Source organism: Bubalus kerabau, chromosome 16 (genome assembly GCF_029407905.1).
Source record: "Bubalus kerabau isolate K-KA32 ecotype Philippines breed swamp buffalo chromosome 16, PCC_UOA_SB_1v2, whole genome shotgun sequence".
Taxonomy (NCBI): domain Eukaryota; kingdom Metazoa; phylum Chordata; class Mammalia; order Artiodactyla; family Bovidae; genus Bubalus; species Bubalus kerabau.
In genome coordinates this window covers 12,522,096-12,549,221 of record NC_073639.1, presented here as the reverse complement: position 1 = coordinate 12,549,221, position 27,126 = coordinate 12,522,096, and the positions used below count along the sequence as shown (strand labels likewise).

The 27,126-nt window shown below is 39.2% G+C and overlaps 1 protein-coding gene across 1 annotated transcript in view; it reads right to left on the bottom strand.

Annotated features, from left to right (window-relative positions):
- Nucleotides 1-486: 486 nt before the first annotated feature.
- Nucleotides 487-27,126, bottom strand: part of LOC129630300 (IQ domain-containing protein M-like) — a 267,840-nt gene continuing 241,200 nt past the window's right edge. Inside the window, exons 9-10 of the mRNA XM_055550802.1 lie at nt 4,271-4,432; nt 487-536 (exon numbers count right to left, since the gene is read on the bottom strand). Of these exons, the coding sequence (XP_055406777.1) occupies nt 487-536; nt 4,271-4,432 (212 nt within the window). The remainder of the gene's footprint in view (nt 537-4,270; nt 4,433-27,126) is intronic.

Here is a 27,126-nt window from a genome sequence, read left to right as displayed (position 1 = left end):
ATACAAGGCCCTGGCCACTTACTAAAAAGGGCAAAGACAGCATAAAACTTCAGAAGATGGAGTCTTCCACTTATAAGGCCACTTGCATATCTCCTTTCTGTTTATTTGGACCAAATGTTCACAAATGGACTCTAAACAATGAACACAAATCTTTCAGAATGATAGGCTAGCTCTAAACAATGATGCAAATTTTTTAGAATGATAGGCTAATTTTCAAGGGGGAAATTGCAAAGAGAAAATAAATTGCAATCAGGATCTTAGTTCATCTCATAGAACCTAAAGCCTCAACTTTCTTTTTCGTAATTTTCTTTCTTTTGTTTCCTCTTCTTTCTCCAGGCTATCTTTTAGAACTGAGCACTTAAATACACCTTTATATGCACAAGCCAAATGAGACGGCATTTAATTTGTGACTCTCTGTAGCTATCTCTAACATACTAGTTTTAATAATTCCCAAAATACCAATTTCAGTATTTTGGTTCTTTAAATTTATGCTTTCAACTTTATTTTTATAGCTTCATTGACATGTAAATGAAAAACTACACATACTTAAAGTGTATAATTTGACAAATTTTGACATTTGTGTACATTCATGGGACCATCCCCCTTAACCACAATCAAGTTAATAAACATTTCCATTCTCTATTGTAATCCATCAGGTCGCATTTCATTTCCCACACCCATTCCAGGTAGCCACAGATCCGATTCTGTCATGGGCCTAGTTTATTTTATTTGCAACTTCTAGACTTTTATATAAACAGAATCATACTCTTGTACTCTTTTTTGTCTGACTTTTTTCAGCATAACTCATTTGAGATTCAGTCATGTTGCTTATTAAATGTAAGCATCAATGGGTTTCCCAGGTGACCCTAGAGGTAAAGAACCCGCCTGCCAACGCAGGAGACCTAAGAGACATGGGCTGGATCCCTGGGTCGGCAAGATCCCCAGGAGGAGGCCATGGCAACCCACTCTAGTGTTCTTGCCTAGAGAATACCATGAACAGAGGAACCTGGCAAGCCATGGTCTATAGTGTCACAAAGAGTCAGACCCAACTGAAGCGACCTGGCACACATGCACACACATAGCCTTTGAGTCTGGCTTCTTCCACTTAACATGATGCATTTAAAATTCATCCATATTATTGAATCAATAGTTCATTCCTTTTTATTGCTTGATAGTACTTCATTGTATAAATGTTAACAAATTTTGATTCACTAGCTGAAGAACATGTGTTGTTCCAGCTCTTGGCAATTATGACTAATCAGCTACATATATTCATTATAGGTTTTCATGTGAATAAATACTTTCATTCCTCTTGCATAACTACCTTTGTTTAGGACAGCTAGGTTTTATGGTTAGAGCATATTAATTTGTAAGAAAGTATCAAAATCTTTAGAAACTTATTGTACAATTTAGCATTTCCACTAGCAAAGTATGAATGTGCCAGTTATTCCACATTTTTGCTAGATTTGGAATTATCAGAGTTTTAAATTTTATTTTAGGCATTTTAATAAATGAGTGGTACTATGACATTTTGGCTTTTATAAGTATTTTCCTATTGATTAATGATTCTGGTTATCTTTTAATGTGCTTATTTGCATCTATATATTTTCTTTGGTTTATTTGGCTTCCCGAAATACAAAGTTAATTCACAGAAGGATAGTCTTTTTAACAAGCAGTGCTAGCACATTTGAATATCAATATGTTAGATACCTTGAGTCATGTATAAAATATAATTCAAAAAACCATACATTGAAATATAAAATTTAAAACTATAAAGTTTCTAGAAGCAAATCTTTTGACCAAAGGTATAACTAATATTTCTTGGATATGACAGCAAAAGCATCAGCCATAATTGTGATAACTTGACTTTATCAAAATTAAAATCCTCAGCTGTTCAGAAGAAAGAGAAAGAGAAAGAAAAAAAACAAGTCACAGACTGGGAGAAAATATTACAAAGCATATGTATGTTAAAGAGTTTATATTCAGAATATTGAAACGTCTCGCAACAATTACGACCAATAGCAAAAAATATAAATATGGCAAAAAGTTTTAACAAGCACTTCACCAAGGAAGATACAAAAATGACAAATAAATGAAAATATGCTGTATATCGTTGTCTACTTGTTGCTGTTGTTCAGTCGCTAAGTCATGCCTGACTCTTTGTGACCCCATGGACTGCAGCATGCCAGGCTTCCCTGTCCTTCATCATCTCTTGGAGTTTGCTCAAACTCATGTCCATTGAGTCAGTGATGCCATCCAACCATCTCGTCCTCTGTCGTGCCCTTCTCCTCCTGCCTTCAATCTTTCCCAGCATCAGGGTCTTTTCCAATGAGTCAGCTCTTCACACCATGTGGCCCAAGTATTGGAGCTTTGGCATCAGTCCTTCCAGTGAATATTCAGGGTTGACTTACTTTATGATTGACTGATTTGATCTTGCTGTCCAAGGGAATCTCAAGGGTTTTCTTCAGCACCACAATTTGAAGGCATAATTCTTTGGTGCTCAGCATTCTTTATAGTCAAACTCTCACATTCATACATGACGGTTGGAAAACCATAGCTTTGACTATATGGGCCTTTGATGGCAAAGTGATATCTTTGCTTTTTAATACACTATCTAGGTTTGTCATAGCTTTCCTTCCAAGAAGCAAATGTCTTTTAATTTCATGGCTGCAGTCACTGTCTGCAGTGATTTTGGAGCCCAAGAAAATAAAATCTGTCACTGCTTCCACTTTTTGCCTATTTGCCATGAAGTGATGGGACTGGATGCCATGATCTTAGTGTTTTGAATATTGAGTTTTAAACCCATTCCCTTCCATTTTAGTTCACTGTTTCCTAAGATGTCAATGCTCACTCTTGCCATCTCCTGCTTGACCATGGCCAATTTACCTGGATTCATGGACCAATGAATGTTCCAGGTTCCTATGCAATATTGTTCTTTACAGCATCAGACTTTACTTTCACCACCAGACACATCCACAAATGAGCTCTGTTTCCGCTTTGGCCCAGCCTTTTCATTGTTTCTGGAGCTATTAGTAATTGCCCTCTGCTCCTCCCCAGTAGTATATTGGACTCCAGCCTGGGGTGCTCATCTTCCTAAATGATGAGTGTCATATCTTTTTGCCTTATCATACTATTCACGGGATTCTGTTGGCAAGAATACTGGAGTGATTTACCATTCCCTCCTCCAATGGACCATGTTTGGTCAGAACTCTCCACAATGACCTGTCCATCTTAGGTGGCCCTGAATGGCATGGCTCATAGTTTCATTGGGTTATGCAAGCCCCTTGGCCATGACATTGAATCACTGTCTATTAGAGAAATACAAATTATGGAGGAGGCAATGGCAACCCACTCCAGTATTCTTGCCTGGAGAATCCCATGGACAGAGGAGCCTGGCGGGCCCCCTGGGGTCGCAAAGAGTCAAACACAACTTAGCAACAGGCATGCACACACATCCTTTAGGCCCAACGTGTGCAGTCTGGCTCATCTCATTAAAGATGCTTGATGTCGTCATTGGTTAATTTCCTTTTATTTTCCCGCAGACTTTTTCATAGGTGCTATTTTTCAAAATCTGTATGGCTTTTTTTTTCCTGTTTGTTTTGTTCTGCTGTGAATTGCTTTGCTTTGGTGAACTTGTGCTAGTATACTTAGCTCACAGACGTTCGAGCCATTGTGAATTTTCTTCATCTCCATAAATAGTTCATCTGTGCTTCTCCCTAATGATGTTTTATTTTTACCCCCATAAGCAACTGAGGTAGAAAAATAAAATGTTTACCATGGAAAAAAAATTAAAACCACAATGGAATACCAATTCATATCACTTAGAATGGCTAAAATTAAAACAACTGATTACAGTGAGTAGTGATACAGCTATGGAACAAAAGTCACTCTCTTATTTCTACTGATAGGAAATATGAAATGGCATAACCACTTTGGAAATAAGTTTAGACAAGAGAAATGCAAACATATGTCTATACCCAGCCGTGTACATGAATGTGTATAGCAGTATTCCTTGTAGGAGCACATTAAAAACAAACAAATATCCATCATCTGGTGAATAGATTAACACAGTATTTCCACTATTCTAATGGAGTCACCAAAGTATAAAACAGCCACTTTTTAAACTGCAAGTATAATATTTAAAAACAAAAGGGACTATTCTATAAGGCCAGTGTATCATCCCATATCATCTAAGTGATGAATAAGAGTTATATAAAGTACAAGTCTCTTCCTTATTTATAAAAAAAAAAAATAAGGTTCAGAATCTTACCTATATACTTATATCCTTCTTCCCCATTTACTATGGGTCTCAGCCAAGTTGACCTAAGCCTCAAATTAGTAGACACATGGGCACCTTGAGGAGGGTAGAGTGTAAATAACATTTCAATTGCATTGTGCTTCTTGATGATATCAGAGTATTTTTCATGGTCTTCTGTAAAAAGAATAAAAAAACAACATTCTTTTTAAATGTTATACCTTTTGCAAAATTTCATATCCCTTTCTTTTAAGAGATGAAAATTAAAAACTATTGAAACATTTGAATGCTAATGGTTATGCAACATAGTTAGACAACATAGTTCTCTTTAGCCAAAAATACTTTACCAAAAATCAGGTCTTTAAGATAATTCCTAGCAAAAATTAAGGAGTAAAGGCTTACAAGTAGCATCCCCAAACACTATCAGTCTAAAGCAGTGTTGTTAATAGCTGTGAAAAAAGTAAGATAACCAACTAATAGCATTCATATTATATATACTATAACATAATCATATTTTAATTGCCATTAAACAATAATCTGAGAAAATATTGAGTAAATATAGAGTTCCATAAACTAGAACTACTGAATCAATATTCTTAGGCTATGGTCTTTAAGAAAATGTAACATCACCTATACAAATATTTATATAACACTTACTATATGCAAGAAATGGCCCCAAGTGCTTTTGAACATTAACACATTTAATTTTCACAGCATACCTTTAAGGTCAATACTGTTATTATCTTCATTTTACATGAGGAATTTGAGGCCCAAAGAAATTAAATAACTTGCCTAAATCTTAGAGTCTGCAACTGATGCAATTAGGATTTGGAATATCTGAGTAGATGCTTTGGCCATACTTTGACCACCTGATGTGAAGAACTGACTCATTTGAAAAGACCTGATGCTGGGAAAGATTGGAGACGGGAGGAAAAGGGGACGACAGAGGATGAGATGGTTGGATGGCATCACTGACGTGATGGACATGAGTTTGAGTGAGCTCCAGGAGTTGGTGATGGACAGGGAAGCCTGTGTTGTGCAGTCCATGGGGTCGCGAAGAGTCAGTCACAACTGAGCAACTGAACTGAACTGAACTGAGGAGAAGCTCTCATTTGCAAACAAATGTTTGTCAAGTGAATATGACCTGTATTAACTAGCTTTCAAGTTGTGGTGCTGGAGAAGACGCTTGAGAGCCCCCTGGACTGCAAGGAGATCCAACCAGTCAATACTAAAGGAAATCAACCCTGAATGTTCATTGGAAGGACTGATGCTGAAGCTGAAGCTCCAATACTTTTGCCACCTGATGCAAAGAGCTGACTAGTTGGAAAAGACCTTAACACTTGGAAACATTGAGGGCAGGAGGAAAGGGCATGGCAGAGGATGAGATGGTTAGATAGCCATCACTGACTCAATGGACATGAGTCTGAGCAAACTTCAGGAGATAGTGAAGGACAGGAAAGCTTGGTAACTGCAGTTCATAGGGTCAAAAATAGTTGGACACAGCTTAGAGACTAAATAGCAATGACTAGTAGATGAGAAAGCTGTGATTGATGAATAATTTGAATTGTGGAGTGAAAAATCACTGGTTACGGCCCTTAGGCCTTCAGTTTGTGTTTTCAGTTTTTGGTTGATAACCCAATGTCCTAAAATTCAATGAGGCAGTCTACTGAGCAATTAATTCAAAGCAATTCTATCTAGAAACATTTCAAAGAAAAGATACTGATATAAATCTTCATTTATAATCCTGTTACATTTTTTTTCTTTTTTTCCCAACTACCTTCCTTCCTTTTTCTCCCCTTTATTTTTTTTAATATCATATTTTGTAGTACAGTAAGTATAAGGCAGTACAACATAGTGAGTAAATGAATAAGAAAGTAGATTTGTTGGTAGATACTGTGCCAGGTACCCATCTTTTACACACTAAGTCGCTTCAACCATGTCCAACTCTTTGCAAACGTAGGGACTGTAGTCTGCCAGGTCCCTCTGTCTGTGGGATTCTCCAGTCAAGAGTACTGGAGTGGGTTGCCATGCCCTTCTCCGGGAGCTCTTCTCAACCCAGGACTGAACCCGTGTGTGTCTCTTACATCTCCTGCATTGACATATGGGTTCTTTACCACTAGCACCACAGGGAGCCCCATCTATTGCCTCACCCAAAATCCATCTTCACTGTCCTATATGTGAGACTAGAATATTTCCCCCTTGCCATCTGGCAAAATTTTAAACATCCTTGATAGAAGGCAATCTAGGGAACCAGTGGATAAAGGGGTTCTTCCTGGTTCTGGGGGATTTTTTCCTACAGTAAATAGTGACCCACAGTGCAGGGTTTTCTGGGCCATGCTGCCTGGTACCTCCCAGGGCTCCTGAGACACACACACTGGGAGCTTGTGGGCACGTTACTTGCAGCACCACCTTCCCTTGAATGATTTCCACACTGAGACACTTCCCTGAAAACAACTTCCCCAGAACCCCAGTAAGTACCTTCCCTGGGAACTACACTAGCGTGCTACCTTCGTGAGTGTCTCTATTTACTGGGTCTCAGCTGTGTCCTCTCCAAGAAGACCTGGATCCAAGTTACAGGGAGAAATACAGTAAGGGGCACTGTTTAAAATTTGCTCTTTCCTTAAGTGCTCTGTCCTCAGACTGACAGTGTGACTCCTCTTCGCAATACTTTATAATTAAATTCATTTATTTTTAACTGCAGGATAATTGCTCCACAATATTGTGTTGGTTTCTGTCAAACATCAACATGACTCAGCCATAGGTATGCCTATCTCCACTCCCTCTTGAACTTCTCCCCCACCTCCCATCCCAGCCACCCCGCTAGGTTGTTACAGAGCCCCAGTTTGAGTTCCCTGAGTCATACAGCAATTCCCATCGGTTGACTATTTTATTTCACATATGGTGATGTATATGTTTCCATGTTACTCTCTCCACATCTCACCCTCTTCTTCCCCCCGCCCCGTCCCCATGTCCATAAGTCTGTTCTCTATGTTTTCTCAATTCTTTAAGGTTCCTTTTGCCCTTAATAGCCAGTCTTGGGCTTCCCAGGCGGCACTAGTAGTAGAGAACCTGCCTGCCAATGCAGGAGACATAAGGGACGTGGGTTTGATCCCTGGGTCAGGAAGATCCCCTGGAGGAGGGCACGGCAACCCATTCCATGGACAGAGGAGCCTGGTGGGCTACAGTCCATGGGGTCACAAAGAGCTGGACACGACTGAAGCAACTTAGCACACGCCCACAATCTATCTCAGTTACCCTAATCTCCATCAGAGTTAATAATTCTTCACGTTAAACATTTCCTGCTCAAATCGCCATGTAGTTTTATTTTCTAATTGGACCCTGATTGATACAAGCAGACCTGAGTTATAATTCATTTTCTTTTTTTAATTTTTATTGGAGTATGGTTGCTTTACAATGTGTTAGTTTCTACCGTAGAGCAAAGTGAATCAGCTGTAGGTATACACATATTCCATTATATGTATGCGTATATTCCATCTTTGTTTGGATATCCTTCCCATTTAGGTCACACACAGCACTAAGTAGGGATCCCTGTGTGATACAGGTTCTCACTAGTTATCTATTTTAACATTGTATCAATAGTGTATGTGTCAATCTATGAGTTCTAATCTTTGAACCATCATAACAGGCTTTGAAATATTAGACAAATCACATTTATCTCCTGGTGACAGTACTGACCTCTTAGCATTATTGTTAGGATTAAGTGATATAGGAAATATATAAAAATTCATAGCACCATGTCTATAAATACTACATGAGTGTGTTAGTATATGTAACCCAGTATTACTTCAACAGTAATGAAAACCACAAGAGAGTCAGGAAATAATAAGCTATTGCATCTTTTAATTATAAACACATTAGAGAGTTTTCTGCTCTTTTTAAAAGGAAAAGTTCAAAATTATTCCCTTCTAACTCAAAAAAAGCAGACATCTTTATATGTGCTCAGATATGCGAACAGATATCAGGTATACCTCACCTGCGAGCTGTGGGCTAAGTTGCTCAGTCGTGTCTGACTCTTTACAACCCTATGGACCATAGCCCACCAGGCTCCTCTGTCCATGGGATTCTCCAGGCAAGAATACTGGAGTGGGTTGCCGTGCCCTCCTCCAGGGGATCTTCTCGACCCAGGGATCAAGCCCACATTTATATGTGCTCCGATATGTGAACAGACATTAGGTATATCTCACCTGTGTAATTTTAAGGCCTTTCTCATCTGTCAACAGAAGAAAGAAAGCCAGTACTACAAAGTAGTGCTAAAGAGTCAACCCTGCTTTACTTTTTCACCCAGGTTGTACTTCAAGAAGTTGAGCCGGGGACTTCCTAGGCAGTAGAGGTCTCTTGGAGTTGAGAAGGAGGCTAAGGATGCAGCATTAATTACATTATAAGAAATCAGAGTGAAATTAAATATAACCCTGAGGTTTTACTTCATACACAAAATGAGGAAGCAAAAAAAGATCAGAGGTTTTTGTCTTTGAAACCATAAAGTAAGAAAGTAAAGTAGGGAAATCTAGCAATAATAGCAGCCTTTTTAGTGAGAAAGGCCAAATTGCACCTAAGGTTTCTCTCTTCCCTAAGACTGATACCTTTCTAACTCCTTTAGCTTAAGCAAGATGTTTAAGCAAAATAGCTTTATGCTTATTAGTTTTAATAAAACATCTTATTTTCCATCAAGGCCAAATGTGTCCATTTTGGGCAAAATAAGATGGCTACGCTAAATTCTAAGCCGTGGTGGATGCAGAACTGCCACTTTCTCTTCCTGGATTATTCTGATTAAACACTAAGCAGAACCACATGAAGTCTGTGGAACGTTGAACTTGCCATGATAATAGGATGTCGTGAGAGCTATAGAAGCAGGCACACGTTGAAGGTGTCTAGTTCAGAGTCTTGCTAATGCCACCATTTGCCATCAAGTAACACAAATGGCCAAAGAAGGCGATGGCACCCCACTCCAGCACTCTTGCCTGGAAAATCCCATGGACAGAGGAGCCTGGTAGGCTGCAGTCCATGGGGTCGCTAAGAGTCGGACACGACTGAGCGACTTCACTTTCACTTTTCACTTTCATGCATTGGAGAAGGAAATGGCAACCCACTCCAGTGTTCTTGCCTGGAGAATCCCAGGGACGGGGGAGCCATTGGGCTGCCGTCTATGGGGTCGCACACAGTCGGACACGACTGAAGCGACTTAGCAGCAACAGCAGCAAGCATGTTTCATTTTAGAAAGCATATGATGGCTTGTAAAATATGTCCTCTTCTTTTTGTTTTATTACATATGTCATCCTAAGACAAAACAGGAATTTAATTTTTGTTGCTGATATTGTTAACTTGTTATTTATGGAGTATCTGCCTTTTAATATACTGCTAAGTCAATATTGCCACATTAAATTTAGGTGTAATAATATGGTTCTCAGAACTCAAAAGAATAAGATCTCTTCCTTACTCCTTCTTCCCCAAGACATACATGTAGTAAAACTCTGAAGATCACAGGTGTATGTGTCTACGTCTGGTCTATGGCAGAAGCCCACACAATATTTCCATAAGTCTCTGTTGCTCCCAGACCATCAAGCATTCACTTGTCTTCGTTAGAGGCAGCAGCTGCGGCTGAGCGGCGGTCTGGAACTGACCATCACTGGGGTATGGACCTGACCTGCCGTTTATGAGATGAGTGATCTGAAGCAAGTTAGCTAACCTCTTTCCAGCTAAACAGTAAAACTATTTACATTACAGTAGAACTGTTAACATTATAGTGTTGCCATGACTTGAAATAAACAAAGTCCTTAGAAGAACACCGAGTCGATGGCCAGCATTGTTATTACTATGATTATATGCTCTTGATTGAACAGATGCTGGCACAGCCTCTGTCCTCTTGAGATAATAACGACGGTCTCCTGTCTCCTCCCCCATCCTGTTTGTCTTCTGGATGGGTGAGTGGAGAAGTGGACAGTCATCCTGAAGTCACCGCCCTTTATGGTCACTCTCACACTATTTTGGATGTTCTAAGGTTCAGTGGTTCCTATTGGATACTGATCAGAAGTTTTGTGTTCATCAGTACTCATGAGTTACTAGTCGATGTTGTGGTAGTCTTCCTGGTTGCTATTATTAGCAAAAACAATAAGCTCATGTTTTGTTGACTCTAAGACGATACAGATGTTGATAATCCCATTAGTTTATCACCACTGAGAGATGTAAGACTGAAAATTTAACTATGCATACCATTGATTATAAGATATAGCTCTATTTTAGACACATTAAAATATGAAAATATATATCTTAGAGTTAACAAAATACAGCAAAATCAAGATATCTAGTTGACAACTCCATTTGGCTAACAAACAGGCACTCAATGTCTGCCCAGTTCCCAGATTTCCTGCCTCAGTAAATAGCTCCTGTTTTTACTGGCACAACCTAGGAAACAAGAAAACCTCCTTGACACCTCACTACCCTCTCCTACCTTCCTTGAAAAACTGCCAACTACCTTTATAACTTTTTAAAAATTTCTTTTTATTTAACGAATTTGTTTGGCTGTGCTAGTCTTAGTTGCAGCATGTGGGATCTTAGTTCCCTGACCAGGGATCGAACTCAGGCCCCTGCATTGGGAGCTCAGAGTCTTAGCCACTGGACCACCAGAGAAATTCCTATCATCTATTTTTATACAAATACTTTTGCCTCCTAAATAATCTTCTTGGCCCTTTGACCTTGCCTCTCAGCAGCAACCAGAATAGTATTTTTTATGTATCTTTAATACATTTTCCTATTCATTGGTTTCCTATATCATACATTCCCCTATTGAGCAGTTTCCTGATGCTCTTAAAATACTATCAAGTACTAAATAAGTCCTAAAAGATTTTGAACATTCTGGTCACTGCCTCCTCCTCCATCTCTACTCTAGGAACCTGGGCTTTCCTTCAGTTTCATAAACACACCTTGAATCCTCCTACTTCAGACCTTTGCATAAGGTGTTCTGTGTACCGGGCATGTTCTTCTCCCACATGCTGCCCCTCCACTAACTCATTAATTTAAACACCACCTTCACGCCTCTTTTCAAAGTCTCCCCTGACTCTCATCAAACTGGATCAAGCACCCACAGTATATTATCTCAGAGTTACTGTTCCCTGTATTTTCCTCCGTTACACATACTGAAGTGTGTAATCATATGACTTCAATTATTCAGATCTATCTCCCTCACAAGACTGTAAGTTACAGGCAGACAAGGTCCACGATTGTTTGCTAACTACTGAATCTCTCAGTATCTAGTCACTGTGCCTGATACTTGGAAATGGTCAATAAAAGGCTTTTTAATTAATAAATAAGTACAGCATAATTAATATTATTCACTGGGAGCTAAGTATATAGCAGGCAGTGTGCTACACAGGTTATGGACATTATCTAATTTAATCCTAAAATCACAAATGTGATTTGCTGACAATCCTATGAATTCAATACTATCAGACTCATTGAGCCTATGTTATGAGTCTGATAGTAGTGAACTCATAGGATGTATGCATAGAGAGAAGGGTTACTGAGCATTTCATGGCCTCAGAGTAAGCGGTGAAGCCAGGATCTAATCTTCATTCGAACTTTAAAGCCTGTCCTTTTAACCAAAGATGCCGCATTATTTTAGACACACAGTTCCCGTGTCACGGAACAGCTGGCACCTCCACGTGTTCAAAGGTAGCCTCCCTTTGAAGTCTTCCAATCTTTCAAAAATCCTTCAGATATCCATGAATAGTCTGCAATACAATTTTTCTCACAATTGTGGCTCTTCCCAGGCCTTTTTCTGATATTAGTTTTTTCCACAAAAACTTCTTTTATAGAGCTGCTGACAATCCCTCAGGTCAAAACCATGGTTCATCAGCTGATTATAACCCTCTTGGTTTGCTAAGGATGTAAGCCAGGATAAAAGTCCACAGAAGAAAACCTTAGACACCTCTCATTTTCCCCTGCCTCTCACATAAGTGAGGCTCATTATGCTTAATACTCAGAGTAGGTGGTGAGTGTTCAGAGAATCCAAATGCCCTTCCATTCCTCTCCCTCAGAGGACGCTGTATTATAGAGGACTCTGCTTCCCTCCTGCAGAGCCTCAACCTAAATATTTAAGGCAGTGGTCCTCAGACTGGTATTTTGAGATGTGCAGTGACTTAAAAAAAATTATAAGTGGGATCATACTAAAGACTTATTTTTGTTTTCCCAATATTTTGACTCCATGGTAATTTTAACATTATTTAATGGTTTAAAAACATTATGTGTTCATGACAGGAAATTCTGGAAATACAAAGTATATAGGAATAATTATTACTCTTAATATTTTCCAATTCTAACCCCATATGTGTGATTTTCCTTCTCCCACAACCCCCAAGAAACAAGTAGAGCGTAAGTAGTTAATAGGACACTTGGTGGCAGATCACTCTTAGCTTTAGGAAACAGGCCTAAGTCATCAGCTCTACGTTATAGAATGCTGTTGTTGTTGCTCAGTTGCCCAGTCATGTCTGAGTCTTTGCGACCCCATGGACTACAGCACATAAAGCCTCCCTGCCCCTCACCATCTCTCAAAGTTTGCCCAAGTTCATGTCCATTACATCAATGATGCCAACCAGTCACCTCATCCTCTGATGGCCTTTTCTCTTTCTGCCCTCAATCTTTCCCAGCATCAGGGACTCTTCCAATGAGTCAGCTGTTCACATCAGATGACTAAAATACTGGAGTTTCAGCTTTAGCATCAGTCTTTCCAATGAATATTCAGAATTGATTTCCCTTAAGATTGACTGGTCTGATGTCCTTGCTGTCCAAGTTACTTTCAGGAGTCTTCTCCAGCACCACAGTTCAAAGGCATCAATTGTTTGGCATTCTGCCTTCTTTACAGTCCAGCTCTCACAACTGTACATGACCACTGGTCCCTATTGCCTTGACTATACGGACCTTTGTTGGCAGAGTGATGTCTCTACTTACCAACACACTGTTCAGATTTGTCATAGCTTTCCTGCCAAGAAGCAATCGTCCTCTGATCTCATGGCTGCAGTCACCATCCACAGTGATTTTAGAGCCCAAGAAGAGGAAATCTGTCACTACTTACGCTTTTTCCCCTTCTATTTGCCATGCAGTAATGGGGCTGGATGCCATGATCTTAGATTTTTTAATATTTAGTTTTAAGCTGGCTCTTTCATACTCATCAAGAGGCTCTTTAGTTTCTCTTTGCTTTCTGCCATTAGAATGGTATCATCCACATATCTGAGGTTGTTTACGCTTCTCCCGCTTATCTTGATTCCAGCTTGTAACTCATCCAGCCTGGCATTTCTCATGATGTACTCAGCATATAGGTTAAACAAACGGGGTGACAGCAGACAACCCTGTCTTACTCCTTTCTCAATCTTGAACCAATCAGTTGTTCCATACAGGGTTCTAACTGTTGCTTCTTGACATGCATACAGGTTTCTCAGGAGACAGGTAAGATCAGGTAGGATGGTCTGGTGTTCCCAACTCTCTAAGAGCTTTCCAAGTTTGTCATGATCCACACAGTCAAAGGCTTTAGTGTACTTGATGAAACAGAGGTAGATGTTTTTCTGCAATTCCCTTTCTTTCTCTATGATCCAGTAGATGTTGGCAATTTGATCTCTGGTTTCTCTTCCTTTTCTAAAGCCAGCTTGAACATCTGGAAGTTTCTGGTTCACACAATGCTGAAGTCTAGCATGGAAAGTTTTAAGCATGACCTTACTAGCATGGGCTTCCCTGGTCGCTCAGAGGTTAAAGCATCTGCCTGCAATGCGGGAGACTCGGGTGCAATCCCTGAGTTGGGAAGATCCCCTGGAGAAGGAAATGGCAACCCACTCCAGTATTCTCACCTAGAGAATCCCATGGAGAGAGGAGCCTGGTAGGCTATAGTCCACGGGGTCGCAAAGAGTTGGACACGACTGAACGACTTCACTTTCACTTTACTAGCTCTGGAGATGAATGCTACTGTCCGATGGTTAAGTCTTTAGTACTATTCTTACTACCCATCTTGGGAATTGGGATGAGGATTCATTATAAAACAGGGGTGACAAAAAAAGAAAAACCATCTATTATCACAACTGTTCCCTTTCTAGGATTATTAAAAGATATTTTAACACCAAAAATGACTGAGGGACACAATCTCAGGTGTGTTGGGCACAAAGTAAGTTTTGGATTGAATAATGAAAAACTGGAGGTTCTAGGATTTTTGAAAGTGCTAACTTTTTCCTAACAGGCCAGTCCTCAACACAAATTCCAGGACAGACTCAATATTTGAAAAGGGCTCATATGTAAATCATTAAGTTTAGGATCAATCCTAAGTGTATCAAGGGACTTTACAACTGACCCTCACTTATTAAACCAGAATAGAAGACCTCATTGTGGAAGTCAATTATTAAGAAGTATTTGCAACTATGGGCCTTCCCAGGTAGCTCAGTGGTAAACAATTCTCCTGCCAGTGCAGGAGACACAAGGGCCTAGGGTTTGCTCTCTGTGTTGGGAAGATCCCCTGGAGTAGGAAATGGCAACCTGCTTCAATATTCTTGCCTGGAGAATCTCATGGACAGAGGAGCCTGGCAAGCTACATCCACGGGATCGCAAAGAGTCGGACACGACTGAGCACAGTGCACAGTACACTTAAAACTATGGGTAAAAATAGTCTGATCACATGTGAGTTCAAACTGGTGGTCAGATTATCTATAACCCAGAGAAAATGACCAATTTCTAAATGTTGTACTTTTAATATAAGGCCACTGTTAAAGCACTTTATACTTTTATGTTGCATTCATTTTCTTTTATTTGAATTAGATGAATGTCATACTTTTTTATCTTGCTGCTTTTATCTAAGCTTTCTCTATTAATTAGTAAATTTAAAAGAATATCAATCTATCAGTATAAAAAATTACATGTCGTGAACAAGGGAAAGTGAATTTAAAGCATTCCCATTCTGAAATTAATGAAACTTTCCTACATTCAATTTATCTTAAGCTGATATATGAAATCTTAAAGATCACTGATGAAGAAGCAAAACATTTAAGAATCAAAGCCGCAGGGCAAAATGGTTAAGAAGGCAGTTAAATAATATGCCCTTGGATGATATAATCAGCAAAAATAAATTCAAGGAACATAGATCTCTTGTATTATAATTAAATACCAACATTATTTAACTTAAAGGAGAGCAAAAATGTTCATAACACTTCACTCAGAGTAAATAATCTAAAAGAAGGACATGAATTAATTAAAACATTATTAAAGTGCAGCAATATTAATTTATTTTTTTTTAATGTAGCAAGTATTACTACTTTTAAGTCCTCTCATTTCATGACAATGATGCATGTTATAAATTTCTCCAGAACATTTTTGCTATATTATTCAAAGATTAAATGTGGGAACATTGTGTCATTAATACATACATATCTTTATAAATCCAACCAAATTTCTAATACAAAATAGAAAATTAGAGGATTGTAGTCATTTGATTGTTGAATAATCAAAGTAAAGTTATTGCAAAATTCACTTCTTCAGTGGAATAAGTATACAGAATTCATAAATATGCTAAAATTTATTTTTATTTCTATGCTGTTGTTAATTTTTAGACTTATAAGCAAATTAAACACATTCGCAAGTACTGGATTGTTGTTCAGTCACTCAATCATGTATGACCCTTTGGAACCCCATGGACTGTAGCACACCAGTCTTCCCTGTCCTTTACTGTCTCCTGGAGTTTATTCTAACTCATGTCCATTGAGTCAGTGATACCATCCAACCTTCGCATCCTCTATTGCCCCCTTCTCCTCCTGCCCTCAGTCTTTCTCAGTTTGAGGGTCTTTTCCAATGACTTTGCTCTTCGCATCAGGTGGCCAAAGTATTGGAGCTTCAGCATCAGTCCTTCCAGTGTATACTCAGAGTTGATTTCCATTATGATTGAATGGTTTGATCTCCTTGCAGTCGAAAGGACTCTCAAGAGTGTTTTACAGTACCATAGTTCAAAAGCATTAATTCTTTGGCACTCAGCCTTCATTATGGTCCAACTCTCACATCCATACATGACTACTGGAAAAACCATAGCTTTGACCATCCAGACCTTTGTTAGCAAAATGATGTCTTTGCTTTTTAATACACTGTCTCAGTTTGTCATAGCTTTGCTTCCAAGCAGTATCTTTTAATTTCATGGCTGCAGTCACCATCTGCAGTGATTTTGGAGCTCAAGAAAATGGTCTGTCACTGTTTCCATTGTTTTCCCATCTATTTACCATGAACTGATGGGACTAGATGTCACGGTCTTAGGTTTTTGAAGAAAGTTAAGGAAAACCACTAGACCATTCAGGTATGACCTAAATCAAATCCCTTATGATTATACAGTGGAAGTGACAAATAGATTCGAGGGGTAGATCTGATAGACAGAGTGCCTGAAGAACTATGGACGGAGGTTCATAACATTGTACAGGAGGTAGTGATCAAAACCATCCCCAAGAAAAATAAATGCAAAAAGGCAAAATGGTTTTCTGAGGAGGCCTTACAAATAGCTGAGAAAAGAAGAGGAGCAAAAGGCAAAGGAGAGAAGGAAAGACATACCCATCTGAATATAGAGTTTCAAAGAGTAGCAAGGAGAGATAAGAAAGCTTTCTTAAGTGAACAAGGCAAAGATATAGAGGAAAACAATAGAATGGAAAGACTAAAGATCTCTTCGAGAAAATTAGAGATACCAAGGGAACATTTCTCCTTATTGCCAAATTCAGACTTAAATTGAAGAAAGTAGGGAAAACCACTAGACCATTCAGGTATGACTTAAATCAAATCCCTTATGATTATACAGTGGAAGTGAGAAATAGATTTAAGGGACTAGATCGGATAGATAGAGTGCCTGATGAACTATGGACAGAGGTTCATGACATTGTACAGGAGACAGGGATCAAGACCATCCCCAAGAAAAAGAAATGCAAAAAGCAAAATGGCTGTCTGAGGAGGCCTTACACAAAGCTGTGAAAATACAGGAAATGAAAAGGAAAGGAGAAAAGGAAAGACATACCCATTTGAATGGAGAGTTCCAAAGAATAGCAAGGAGAGATAAGAAAGCCTTCCTCAGCAATCAGTGCAAAGAAATAGAGGAAAACAACAGAATGGGAAAGACTAGACATCTCTTCAAGAAAATTAGAGACACCAAGGGAATATTTCATGCAAAGATGGGCTCAATAAAGGACAGAAATGGATTGGACCTAACAGAAGCAGAAGCTATTAAGAAGAGGTGGCAAGAATACACAGAAGAACTGTACAAAAAACATCTTCACAACCCAGATAATCACGATGGTGTGATCACTCACGTAGATCCAGACATCCTGCAATGTGAAGTCAAGTAGGCCTTAGAAAGCATTACTATGAACAAAGCTAGTGGAGGTAATGGAATTCCAGTTGAGCTATTTCAAATCCTGAAAGATAATGCTGTGAAAGTGCTGCACTCAATATGCCAGCAAATTTGGAAAACTCAGCGGTGGCCACAGGACTGGAAAAGGTCAGTTTTCATTCCAATCCCAAGAAAAGGCAATGCCAAAGACTGCTCAAACTACTGCACAATTGCACTCATCTCACATGCTAGCAAAGTAATGCTCAAAATTCTCCAAGCCAGGCTTCAGCAATATGTGAATTGTGAACTTCCAGATGTTCAAGCTGGTTTTAGAAAAGGCAGAGGAACCAGAGATCAAATTGCCAACATCCACTGGATCATCGAAAAAGGAAGAGAGTTCCAGAAAAACATCTATTTCTGCTTTATTGACTATGCCAAAGCCTTTGACTGTGTGGATCACAATAAACTGTGGAAAATTCTGAAAGAGATGGGAATACCAGACCCCTGACCTGCCTCTTGAGAAACCTCTATGCAGGTCAGGAAGCAACAGTTAGAACTGGACATGGAAGAACAGACTGGTTCCAAATAGGAAAAGGAATACGTCAATGCTGTATATTGTCACCCTGCTTATTTAACTTATATGCAGAGTACATCATGAGCAACGCTGGGCTGGAAGAAGCAAAGCTGGAATCAAGATTTCCGGGAGAAATATCAATAACCTCAGATATGCAGATGACACCACCCTTATGGCAGAAAGTGAAGAGGAACTAAAAAGCCTCTTGATGAAAGTGAAAGAGGAGAGTGAAAAAGTTGGCTTAAAGCTCAACATTCAGAAAACGAAGACCATGGCATCTGGTCCCATCACTTCATGGGAAACAGATGGGGAAACAGTGGAAACAGTGTCAGACTTTATTTTTTTGGGCTCCAAAATCACTGCAGATGGTGACTGCAGCCATGAAATTAAAAGACGCTTACTCCTTGGAAGGAAAGTTATGTCCAACCTAGATAGCATATTCAAAAGCAGAGACATTACTTTGCCAACAAAGGTCCATCTAGTCAAGGCTATGGTTTTTCCAGTGGTCATGTATGGATGTGAGAGTTGGACTGTGAAGAAGGCTGAGCGCCGAAGAATTGATGCTTTTGAACTGTGGTGTTGGAGAAGACTCTTGAGAGTTCCTTGGACTGCAAGGAGATCCAACCAGTCCATTCTGAAGGAGATCAGCCCTGGGATTTCTTTGGAAAGAATGATGCTAAAGCTGAAACTCCAGTACTTTGGCCACCTCATGCAAAGAGTTGACTCATTGAAAAGACTCTGATGCTGGGAGGGATTGGGGGCAGGAGGAGAAGGGAACAACAGAGGATGAGATGGCTGGATGGTATCACTGACTCGATAGACATGAGTCTGGTGAACTCCGGGAGTTGGTGATGGACAGGGAGGCCTGGCGTGCTGCAATTCATGGGGTCACAAAGAGTCGGACATGACTGAGCGACTGAACTGAACTGAACTGAACTGAAGGGACCATTTCATGCAAAGATGGGCACGATAAAGGACAGAAATACGGACCTAACAGAAGCAGAACTATTGGATAAAGAAACCTAAAAGACCTTTCCCTTTTTCAGTCTTCATGGAATTTTGACAAAAATACAGAACATATTACTGTACACAAATAAGTCATATAGCTACATAAAACACAAATAACTTTGGTTAATAATTTTTATAAAATTATGAGAATTCTTTATGAGGGTCATTTCCTTTATTCTAAAAGCCTATGTTAAAAAAAAGTATGTTAAAACCTATAATAAACTATTTAAGAAAAGCTTAATGATATATCTGCATTTTTAAAAAGCATCTTTGTCATTAAACAACAAAGATTAAAAGAACTTTACATCTAAAAATCCTAAAATAATAATAGTATGAAAAATCCAAAAGCATAATTAAATAATAACACATAATGAGGAACAAAGATTTAAGCTGGGAATGTAACAGGTCAAATAAGATTTAAACTGTCTCCATAGATATCAAAAGATATTTAATAAAGCTGAAAAACAATCTCTTCATAAAGACATCTAATAAATAGGAAGAGAAGGATACAACTTCAAATAAGTATCAACATGACATAATAACATTAAAATGAGTGAGAAAATTATAATGTCCATCATTGACATTACTATCTAATGTCATAAATATTCCAGCTAATGTAAAAGTCAAGAAAAAGATATCTTAAGTTGAATTGTACACAATAAAAGTAGAATTGCAAAAATTTCATATCATTTTCAGGTGGTACAATTGTATACTTATGAAACTCAAGAGAAGATTAAAATTATTATAATTTAGGAGGGCAAAATACAACTACTGATTATAAAATAAGCATATAAAGATTAGGGCTTCTCATATACAAGACGAATTTGCTAGAATACATACTAGAAAAAGAGCAAGATTAAAAAATATTTAAATCACAAACAAAACAGCTGGAAAGGGAAAAAAAAGCCTATGTGTGTGTTTGTGTGTGTGTTTCTGTATGCTGGAAGGAAAGCAAACATTTTCTCATAAATGATGAGAGTCTTGTGATTAATTTTAAGTACTCTGTTTTAAAAATATGCCTTTCATTTTTCTCTGAAGGTCTAAGTCTTGGGATAGCCAGATTAAATCCATTCACATGACTGTACTCTGACGGGCTAAAGACAGATGTCCTTCTCACCTTAGTCAAAATGCTCTTACTTTGAGAGAAATACAATAGCACAAAAAGGTCTTCAAGCAGAAGAGCACAGTGGCAGTTTTTACTGGGCTCACCTTACATAATTGAAAAGAGATTTCTTCTCTCTTGGTTTGGAAGAGTGTCCTATAATGAAAGTTATATCTTAATAGGAAGCATAAAATCACAAATAAGTACTGCTAAACTGTTAAATTCAAATTACGCCAAGTGTCTTGTATTTCTTGCCATGTATTTCCTTTTATTTATTTTTTTAATTTTCCTGTATGTATACATATCCTTAAGGGTTGAGAGAAATTCAACCAATCTCTAGGTTATTTCCCAGTAATATGAGTTTTAAAAAGTATACTGAGGGGAAATTTGGAGTTAATCATGAAACTCAATATTTTAAGTATTATTGTCCCAGATTATCTCAACTGCTTAGCAAAAAAATTACAACAATTGGCAGTTGATTACAACAGGCTTAGCTCTATACCTTTACTCAACAATTATGTCAGCCTGCAAGCAAAAAATAGTCTCAAAAAACCCAGAAAATTTACCTTCCCTTTTAGGTGGTTAGGATTTTCTCTAAATTCTAGAGACAAAGCTAATAATATCATACTATTTCCTAAAGCAAAACATGAACTCCAAATCAAGGAACATCTTCTCTGATGCATTTTGCAAGTGAGTATCCAACACCAAATGGTATTCACCTGGAAAATTATTTGGTACTAGATTTTTAAACAATAAATGCTGTCTTTTAGAACTAAACAATTCTCCAGCTTTTTGGAGATCACTCACCAAACTAATTTAGATTTCTCAATTCCAGCCTGAGAGACCTGTTGACTGATTATAGAAAAGTTAAGATTAATTGTAGCGTGGAGAAGACTCTTTAGAGTCCCTTGGACAGCAAGGAGATCAAACCAGTCAATCCTAAAAGAAATCAACCCTGAATGTTCATCGGAAGGGCTGATGTTGAAGCTGAAGCTCCAATAGTTTGGCCACCTGATGCAAAGGGCCAACTCTTTGGAAAAGACCCTGATGCCGCGAAAGACTGAAGGCAGGAGGAGAAGGGGATGACAGAGGATGAGATGGTTGGATGGCATCACTAACTCAATGGACATGAGTCTGAACAAATTCTGGGAGATCATGAAAGACAGGGAAGCCTGGCGTGCGGCAGTCCAAGGGGTCACAAAGAGTCAGACACGGACTAGAGACTGAACAACAACAACAGGTTTAATCTGAATTCTTTATGGAACAAGGCTGCATACTAGCTAATCATTAAAAGGAAAAACTTACATATTTAACACATGTCCAATCTCCCGGCTCAATTTATTTCCTGGTATCATTGGGCTTCCCAGGTGGTGCTAGTGGTAAAGAACCCATCTGCCAGTGCAGGAGACATAAGAGATGTGGTTCATTCCCTGGGTTGGGAAGATCCCCTGGAGGAAGGCATAGCAACCCACTCCAGTATTCTTGCCTGGAAAACTGCTATGGTCAGCAGAGCCTGGTGGGCTACAGTCCATAAGGTCGCAAAGTCAGACATGACTGAAACAACTTAGCTGAGGTAGAGCTGAAGGCAGAAGATTTCCGTCTGTCTCATGTGCTGACTTCATCCTCCTTGTCCCAATGTCCCCGAAAGCCTCTATCACTGCAAGCATCAAATCATTCCAAAAATCCCCTTAGCTCTAATGTTCCTAAATCATCTAAATTTGGTTAGAGATGAAGCTCTCTGTATAATCTACCTTGGGGAACAATTCCTCTAACAATTCCTCTCTACCCAACAATTCCTCTCAACTTAAGAACACGTTGTCTGCTCCTTTAACCTTTGTATTTTGGGGGCAGACAACTTGTTCTTAAGTTTCAGAGGTCCACAGGTAGAGAGGAATTGATAAGCATAAGTTAAGACGTTTTCATTTCAAAGGGAGAAAAAGGCAAGAAAAAAATCACGGTGGTTTTGAAATCCAGCTGGATAAACTCCATTAGATTCAAGGGCTGGAAATAATCCTCTGCGCTTTGCAGCTCCAGCCTCTGAACCATCTTTCCTTTTTCATGAAGGGTAGCATGGAGTTGTAGCTGAATAGCTTGATCAGCCTCTCCTGCCTATAAACATCTGGGTGTCCAGCAGCCTTCTTTCATTCCTTACTGTCTGTGTTCCTCTTTAGCACAAGCGGACAGTGTTCTCCTGTTATAAAATCCTCAAGAATCTGGCAATTCTCTCATATAGGTTATGGAGATTCACTCCATTAAATAAGAAACTTCTCCACACATCTTTCCACACAGATTTTATGGAAAATCTCATAACCAAGATGACTAAAAGGTTCACATATTTTTTTTTTTATCTCTTCAGAAAACCTCTTTGTGACTGAGCTCTCTTTTTTCATCTTTTTGATGTATGAGCAAAAGATGGTCCAGTTACATTTTCAGCTTTTCTTCGAGAGCATGTTTTCCTGATAGTGAACCTTGTTAATTTGAGTATCTTTCAAAATTGGAATGAATTTAGAATTCTCCAAATCATCTAGTCTTGTTTCCTTTTTTTGTTTGTTTGTTTACCAGTTTTTCCCTCAATTTATAAGCAGCAAATAGTAACCAGGTTGCGCTTTCAGCTCTGCTTGGAAATCTCCTCAGCTCAAGGTCATAGTTAAAACATTCTGCTTTCCACATAACTGTAAGACACAATTCCACTGAACTTTCTGCCACTGCAGAACAAAGATCTCCTCTCCCCTAGTTTCCCATAACATGATCATTTCCTTCTGAGCCCTCAGTAGCAGCAACTTTAACGTTCACATTGAGCCTCCAAAGTGACTTGGGATTTCTCTCTGTTCTTCATTTCCCTCTGAGTTCTTATTAGCAGAATCATTAGCATCCATAATTCTACTGACAGTCTATTGAAGGCTATCCAGGCTTTTCCTATCAAAGTCCCCAGTGTTCTAACCTCCACTTGCCCAATTCTACATTTTTAGACAATCTTTATCAGTTGATGTTCAACTAGAGAAGCAGATCTGGTAAGATATATATATCTTAAATTTTGGAATCCATGGAATTCTCCAGGCAAGTATACTGGGGTGGGTTGCCATTTCCTTCTCCAGGGGATCTTCCCAACCCAGGGATTGAACCCAGGTCTCTTGCATTGCAGGCAGATTCTTTTACCACTGAGCCACCAGGGAAGCCCCCTATATATACATATATATGTGTGTGTGTGCTCTGCTCAGTCATGTCTGACTCTTTGCAACCCCAGGGAATGTAGCCCATAAGGCTTCTCTGTCCATGGGATTCTCCAGGCAAGAATCCTGGAGTGGGTTGTCACTTCCTTCTCCAGGGGACCTTCCTGACCCAGGGATTGAACCCACATCTCTTGTGTCTCCTGCATGGGCAAGTGGATTCTTTACTACTGTGCCACCTGGGAAGCCTATATATAAATATAAATATATATATATATATATATATATATATATATATATATATATATTTTTTTTTTTTTAAGAGATTTATTGTAAAGAAAGTTAAGTCGCTCAGTCATGTCCGACTCTTTGTGACCCCATGGACTGTAGCCTACCATGCTCCTCCATGCATGGAATTTTCCAGGCAAGAGTACTAGAGTGGGTTGCCATTTCCTTCTCCAGGGGATCTTCCTGACCCAGGGATCAAACCCGGGTTTCCTGCATTGCAGGCAGATGCTTTACCATCTGAGCCACTAGGGAAGCTATTGTAAAGAATTAGCTTACATAATTGTGAGCAGTGGTTAGGCAAGTCCTAAATCTATAGAGCAGGCCATCAGGAAGGGTAGGCTGAAATTCCTGGGCACAGGATGAATGTACTATTCACATTCTGCATTTCTTATTCAGAGAAGCCCCAGATCTTTTGTATTAATAAAGGCTTGTCATCTGACAGTATCAGGCCTGCCCAGATACAGATAATCTACCTTACTTAAAATCAGCCAATGATGTACTTCATCATATCTATAAAATACCTTTGCAGCAACATCTAGATTAGTGTTTGACTGAATTAGTAGGAAACCTTGAAAGTAGTTTCAAAAATCATAAGATATAATTTTAAATTTGGGAGAGGTTTGAGAGGAGAAGTAAAGGGAAGTTTAAATGTGATGATTTTCTCATTATACCGGTAATGTGTCAGTAGACAATTTTGACCAATTGGCAAAATGTTTAAGTGTTATGTTTAAATTTCCTTTTGTAAAATTAAGGTATAGTGACATATTGTCACCTTGCTTATTTAACTTATATGCAGAGTACATCATGAGAAACGCTGGGCTGGAAGAAGCACAAGCTGGAATCAAGATTGCCGGGAGAAATATCCATAACCTCAGATATGCAGATGACACCACCCTTATGGCAGAAAGTGAAGAAGAACTAAAAAGCCTCTTGATGAAAGTGAAAGAGGAGAGTGAAAAAGTTGGCTTAAAGCTCAACATTCAGAAAACGAAGATCATGGCATCTGGTCCCATCACTTCATAGGAAATAGATGGGGAAACAGTGGAAACAGTGTCAGACTTTATTTTTTGGGCTCCAAAATCACTGCAGATGGTGACTGCAGCCATGAAATTAAAAGATGCTTACTCCTTGGAAGGAAAGTTATGACCACCCTAGATAGCATATTGAAAAGAAGAGACATTACTTTGCCAACAAAGGTCCATCTAGTCAAGGCTATGGTTTTTCCAGTGGTCATGTATGGATGTGAGAGTTGGACTGTGAAGAAGGCTGAGCGCCGAAGAATTGATGCTTTTGAACTGTGGTGTTGGAGAAGTCTCTTGAGAGTCCGTTGGACTGCAAGGAGATCCAACCAGTCCATTCTGAAGGAGATCAGCCCTGGGATTTCTTTGGAAGGAATGATGCTAAAGCTGAAACTCCAGTACTTTGGCCACCTCATGCGAAGAGTTGACTCATATGGAAAAGACTCTGATGCTGGGAGGGATTGGGGGCAGGAGGAGAAGGGGATGACAGAGGATGAGATGGCTGGATGGCATCACTGACTCAGTGGACGTGAGTCTGAGTGAACTCCGGGAGTTGGTGATGGACAGGGAGGCCTGGCGTGCTGTGATTTGTGGTCACAAAGAGTCGGACAGGACTGAGCGACTGAACTGACTGACTGACTGACATATAACAATATTTTAGTTTCAAGCGTACAACATAATATTCAATATCTGTATACACTGTAGATTTGGATGCTGGGGAAGATTGAAGGCAGGAGGAAAAGGGGACGTCAGAGGAAGAAATGGTTGGATGACATCACTGCCTTGATGAACCTGAGTTTGAGCAAGCTCTGGGAAATGGTGAAGGACAGGGAAGCCTGGCGTGCTGCAGTCAATGGGTCACAAAGAGTTGGACATAACTGAGCGACTAAACAACAACAATACTGTAGAAATGATCATCACAATAAGTCTCATTATTCTATGTCACCATACACAGCTACAAAATGTACAATACAAACTGTTATACATGCTGTACATTATATCCCCATGACATTTATTTTACAACTGGAAGCTTGTACCTCTTGATCCCCTTCACCCATTTTGCCCAACCTCTCTCCCCTCTAGCAACCATCGTTCTACTGTCTATATTCATATAGAGTTTGCTTTGGTTGTGTTTTGTTTGTTCGTTTCAATTGTTAGATTCTACATATATGTATATTCGTATTTCTCTGGCTGATTAATTTCACTTAGCATATGTTCACACTCAAGGTCCATCCGTGTTGTCTCCAAAGGCAAAATTTCATTCTAAAATATGGCTGGGTTGTATTTCCTTGTGTGTATGTATAGATACATATCTTCATTATTCACACATCCATTAGTGGACGTCCAGGCTGTTTCCATAGTTTGCCTCTTATGAATAATGCTGCAGGGAACACAGGGGTGCATGCGCAGACCAGCGTTTTCCTTTTCTTTGGATAAATACCCAGAGTGTAATTGTTGGATTACACCGGCCACACATGCTAAGTCGCTTTAGCTGAGTCCGACTCTGGATCTTCCTGACCCAGGGATGGAACTGTATCTCTTATGTCTCCTGCATTGGCAGGCAGGGTCTTACAACTAGTGCCACCTGGGAAGCCTGGATTATACGGAAGTTCTACGTTTAGTTTTGTGAGGAACCTCTAAACTGTTTTTCATAGTGACTGCACCAATTTACATTCTTATCAGTTTCAGTCTCTTTGTGGCCTTACATTTGAAGTAAACCTCTTGTAGCAACCCACTCCAGTGTTCTTGCCTGGAGAATCCCAGGAACGGGGGAGCCTGTTGGGCTGCCGTCTATGGGGTCGCACAAGGTCGGTCACAACTGACGCGACTTAGCAGCAGCAGCAGCAGCAGACACCATATAGATGGGTGTTATATTTTTATATATTCAAAGTTTATGTCTTTTGATTGGAGAATTTAGGTCATTTGCATTTAAGGTAATTACAGGCATGTATGTATTACTGCCATTGTAAAATTATTTTTGGCTATTTTGCATTCCTTTCTTCTTCTCTTGCTCTCTTCCATGTGGTTTGACAATTTTTTTAGTGCTATGTACAGATTCCATCCTCATCTTTTCTGTACCTACTGTAAGATTCTGTTTTGTGGTTACATTGCACGCATGCTCAGTCATGCAGTCATGTCCGACTCTTTGCAACTCTATGGACTGTAGCTCTCTAGGCCCCTCTGTCCATGGAATTTTTCAGGCAAGAATATTGGAATGGGTTTTCATTTCCTCCTCCAGGGGATCTAAGGTCTACATATAACAACCTATATATTTAGCAGTCTATTTTAAGTTGATACTAAGTCTGGACACATTCTAAAACTATAATTCTACTCACTCAGCATTTTATGTTTTTGATGTCAAATTGTACATTTT